The sequence below is a fragment of the Microtus ochrogaster genome, chromosome 2 (assembly GCF_000317375.1).
Source record: "Microtus ochrogaster isolate Prairie Vole_2 chromosome 2, MicOch1.0, whole genome shotgun sequence".
NCBI classification, from domain to species: domain Eukaryota; kingdom Metazoa; phylum Chordata; class Mammalia; order Rodentia; family Cricetidae; genus Microtus; species Microtus ochrogaster.
Genome location: NC_022010.1, coordinates 23308380 through 23313382, shown reverse-complemented (window position 1 = coordinate 23313382; position 5003 = coordinate 23308380). Strand labels below are relative to the sequence as shown.

Sequence of the window (5003 nt, the reverse complement as noted above, 5' to 3'; positions counted from 1 at the left end):
CTCAATAAATAAATAAATTAAGAAAAAAAAAAAAAAAAGAATGGCCCTCATAGGGCCATATGATTGAAAGCTTAGGTCCCAATTGTGGAACTGTCTAGGAAGGATTAGGAGGTGTGGTCACATTAGGACATTAGAGGTGTGTCATTAGGAGTGGGCTTTGAAATTGCAAAATCCCACGTCAGACTAGGGCCCAGTCTCAGTCAGTCAGTCAGTATGTCTCCCCCACACCTCCTCCCGCACTGCCTGCAGCTTGCAGATAAGATATGCACTCTCAGCTACTGCTCCAATGCCTGCCTGCAGCATGCATGCAGCCACACATCCAGCCATGTTGATCATGGACTAACCCTCTGAAACTCTACAAACCCCCAATTAAATGTATAAGCTGCCTTGGTCATGGTGTTTCATCACTGAAGAAAGAAATAAAAACCCAGTAACTAAGACAGTACAACTCACTCATGATCCTATAACAGACACTCAAAGGGAAGCTTATCAACACCCATCCCAATGAAAGACTTAACAGGTGAGAAGACTCGTCTGGAAAAATCTACGCTGGCTAGAAAGAGGTCAGACAGGGGCTTTGGGTTTAGCCAGCTGTCCTCGGACTCACAGTATAAAGCATTTGGCTCAGTTTTACAGAGGAACAAACACCTTTTGTGTATTTGGGTCATTGAGACCTAAAGAACAGTTATGGCAGATCACTCTTTATACCATATAAAGACTGCCTTGCCTTTCTGTACGGTTTACCTGGGAACATAGTTTGATGGTACACATGTGCACAGGAACTACTGATTTACCATTTAGGAAGTCTGAGTTCAATGTGTTTTATTAAGGTGGTGCTACATAGCACTATCTTCCAAGCCAAACAACTGCCATGACGTCCGCTGTAGCAACCTGAAAAGACTGTCACAGCCAGACCTCACTGCTCACTGGTTATTTGTCTCACAGATGGCTGGATGCTGTTCCAGAAAAGAAAGCTGGGAAACTTAAGCAAATTACAAGAGTCTGAACAAGTTATAAAAGGTAAAGAAAAGGTCAAAACATTGATGTCAAACCTCTGCTTGCTGCTAAACCCCAGCAGAGTATTGGTCTACTCTTGGTAATAATTACAAGGACTGGCTTACAGAAACAAACTTATTTGTTTCATTTTTGCCCAAGCTTTATCTAAATATTTCACAAGAGTTAAAAGGACCAGACTGGTGTGATTCCTTCTGGGTTTTCAACAGCCATATTTAGAGACTATACTAAGGTGGTCAGAAGGACCAAAGGGAGACATTTTTCCTCTCGCTTTCCAAAGTCAAAGAGATCCCAGGTCTAGGGCATCTCTCAAAATATCCTATAATTGAGGGTAGTTACAGCCGGGCAGAGTAATGCACGCCTTTAATCCTAGCACGGGGAGGCAGAGGCAGGCCTGGTGTTTGTGTAGAGTCGTCTGCTCTCTTCCTCAGAGAGGTCAGGAGACCCTACCTGGAAAGCTGTAACCAGTGTCCAGTCTACAAAGAGGAAGGTCAATACAGATTGCCCAAGCCAAGCCATGGTCAAGCGAGGCCTTGACTCTCCTCACACATATGGGATAACTGCTAATAGGCAGAAGTTCCTCTCAAGCCCAATTTGATCCTGCGGACCAGTTCACAAGGGTGACCTTGACAATAAAAATACATAAATGTGATTAATGTTGGCTACTTATGTGGTCTTTATCACCCAAGCAGAAAAGTATAGCCAAGGAATAGACTAATTAGCATGTTTTGTTTTTTTTTCAAGACAGGGTTTCTCTGTGTAGCCCTCCAGAATTAAAGGCATGTGCCACTACCACCCACTGGCATGTTTCTTTAATGGTTTAAGGAATCACATTCCCTGGGCATTAGGATTAAATCCATTGAGATGTTATTTTTGTTTTCATTGAGATGTTATTTTAGGCAACTATTTCTCTCTAATGACTTTCTTCTTGAGAAGAATGCTACTCAGATAATAGGACATCACTTCAACACTGCAGAGCCCACCTGCAGCCCAAAGAGATAGACCACTATTGTTCCTTCTGCAGAAGCTATAGGGAAAAGGCCTCACACTGTGATGGTAGCCACCCCAACAGTTACCAAAGTACCTGAAAGCAGATCCTGTACCCATCTCAAGACCAGCCTGGTTGGTTGCTAGTAGGATACAGGACTTCACTAGGAACAACTGTCCTAGCTGGGCTACAATGTACTACATTCTCTTCTCTACTCCCTCTGCTCCTACAGTTGGTCCTGAAGATGGAGATTAAGACACTGCCCTCCACAATGTTGCCACACCTGAACCTTCCCAAGAGCCACCAAGTTAAGAGTGTTCTTTCTTCTGGCCCTGCATCCCAGACGTCACCATGAGGCAGCTAGAGGCCATCACTCTGTCCACCAAGAGCAGGGAGGGAGAAACGAGGGAGGTTAGAGGAACATAGGTAGGGAGGTCCTGAGATGCTGGGTCCTTGTACCCAGAAGACGACTGCAGAGAAACGTGGGGGGAAGGCTTGGAGGCTGCTGCCTAAACAGGACCAGGAGGGGGAAGGAGAGACCAAGAAGCCCTATAAGAAAACCCAAGCCAGTGTCCTGTCCCCTAATAGGCCCAGAGCCATAGGCTTCCCCGAGCCTCGATCTCTGCAGCTTGGCCTTTTGTCTTCCAGAGTTGTTCAGCTTTGTCCACTCTAACAGCAAATGCACTCAGCAACCCCGCAGACCATGCCTTCTACATGACTTGTCAGGGACTTTGAACCACGCCTATAAACACATCAGAGGATCTTCTGTCTTTTTCTGGCATAACTCTCTCTTAGAAAGTTTGAGATGTCTTATCTATAAATAATTATATTTAAAATTTACAAACGCAAGATAAAAACACTCCACTTGCCAGGCAGTGGTGGTGCATTCCTTTAATCCCAGCACTCAGAATTAAAGGCGGAACTTGCCCTGTGGATCAGAGGCCAGCCTGATCTACAGAGCAAGTTCCAGGAATGGCTCCATAGCTACTGAGAAACAGTGTCTCAAAAAAAACAATTCCACTTACAATATTTGACAAAATCTTTTTGGAAATCTTTTCTGGTATTGACAAAAGCGCGTCCTCTTTCAGTTCCAACAACGAACACATCCGTCTCATACACGGCGATGCAGGCCACCTCAGCCTTGGACTTGGCCAGCTCTTTACACTGCAACAGAAACAGCCAGAGTTATAGTACATGTAGCTATTTAAAAGCACCATTTCTTTCTAGATAAATCTAAAACTCTAACACTTAAACCATCTTAATATTGTGAATTAGAGGCCAGCATGGTACACAAAGCAAGTTCCAGGACCACGAGAACTGTTATACAGAGAAATCCTATCTCAAAACCAAACAAGCAAACCAAGAATATGAATGAGAGCAGAAAATATTTGAGTGTTTAAGTCCAATTCCTCAAGAAACTAGCTTACATTTGTAGACCTGCACTTTGGAGGCCTGAGGGAGGCAGAGTCCAGAGGGTCAGTCCCACTACATCTGGAAGGACAGTGAGGTGATGCTAGGTGAGTAGGAGCCGGAGAATTAGTGTCACCATCCGGAGAGGAGCTCTCAAGCCACTCATAATGGCAACAATGCAATTCCACTCTCAAGGTTTTTTTTCTTCTGCTTCTTTGGAGTTTTTCTTGGTATACTGAAACAGGACTCCTTATATAGCCCAAACTATGCCAGAACACAAGATCCTCCTGCCTCAGTTTCCAAAACACTAGGGTTCCACTCAGATTCTGATTGGCTTTCTTAAAGCTACTCCAATAAGATTAAGGATTTTTAAGAACCTGAGGGCAGGGAAGTGCAGGGCACAAGGCTGGAGCCATGCCTAGCTTGAGCCCCAGCTCAACAAGGTTCTAAAACATCAATAAAATGACTTGAAAGCTCAAATCTTGGAGCGGGAGGATGTGGCTCAGCTGCTAAAGTGCTTGCCTTCTACAATCCTAGAAACTGGGACAAAATGATCAAAACCTGCAAGGTCAGCTGGCCTAAAGAGGCCTAGGGGTACAGAAGAGTGCTGGCCTAGCATAGACAAGGACCTAGGTTTAAACCCCAGCACCGCAATAATTAACTAATTAGTTAGTTTCATAGAAGCACAAGCATCTTTTCTAGAAGCCCAACCCTCTTCCACTCTGAGCAGAACACTGGCAGAACTACCAGTGTCTCACCATGGACTCCAGGGCAGACATGAGGAACGTCACCACCATTCTGCTCTCCGAGGACTCCTCATCTTCAGCAGGCAGTGTGGACATCGCTACTTGGGCCATGATTCCTGCGCAAGAAGCACATAAGAAAGTGAACGTGGGAAGACATCCCCAGGGATCTGTCACAGCCCGTGTCACTTACAGCTTCATGTTTGCCCAAACTCTTCTCCTTTAAGGTAGGATACGTTTAACTTTCCATAACATGTCATTTCCACAAAATTATCTTAGATCACACCCCAGCCGAACCCACATGATACCGGCATGACATGCACCCCAGGCAGGGAGAGCAGGCACACTTCATGATCCAATTCAGAGGAAAGCAACCGACTCTCCCCGTGTGCAGGGATAGGAAGAGCAGGTGACGGTACTGAGGCTGCCAGGTACCGGGTAGCACCTACAGCTCTGACACACTCTTGGTCTACAGTGTCAGCAAATAGGCTCAGTCAGCCAGGTGGCAGTGGTGTGCGCCTTCAATCCCAGTACTCGGGAGGCAGAGGCAGGAGGATCTCTGTGAGTTCAATGCCAGTCTGATCTAGAAAAACCATGTCTTGCAGGGAGCCAGACAGGATCGCCATTACAAGATGGCGCCGACATCCTGTCTTGTTGGAAATAAACAACTCCATATTTGGCTATGCCTTTGGAAGATGCGTGTCCGTCCCCCCCCCCCCATCCCGCATGCCGGGTGGTTTAGAGTCCTTGGGCCTATCCTGACGCAGTCTAGTGTCAGCTGATGGTGGCAGCCAATCACAGGGCGACCTGTGTGCCTACTCCCTATATAAGCAGCTGCTTTAGTGCTC

At 45.9% G+C, this 5003-nt stretch overlaps 1 protein-coding gene across 11 annotated transcripts in view; it reads right to left on the bottom strand.

The window, feature by feature from the left end:
* Positions 1–5003, bottom strand: part of Gtf2i (general transcription factor IIi) — an 85698-nt gene that overhangs the window by 60564 nt on the left and 20131 nt on the right. For all 11 annotated transcript variants that reach the window (XM_005344662.3, XM_013350622.2, XM_013350616.2 and 8 more), the window contains exons 2-3: positions 4171–4274; positions 3028–3166 (exon numbers count right to left, since the gene is read on the bottom strand). In XM_005344662.3, the coding sequence (XP_005344719.1) occupies positions 3028–3166; positions 4171–4269 (238 nt within the window). In that variant the 5' untranslated portion in view covers positions 4270–4274. The remainder of the gene's footprint in view (positions 1–3027; positions 3167–4170; positions 4275–5003) is intronic.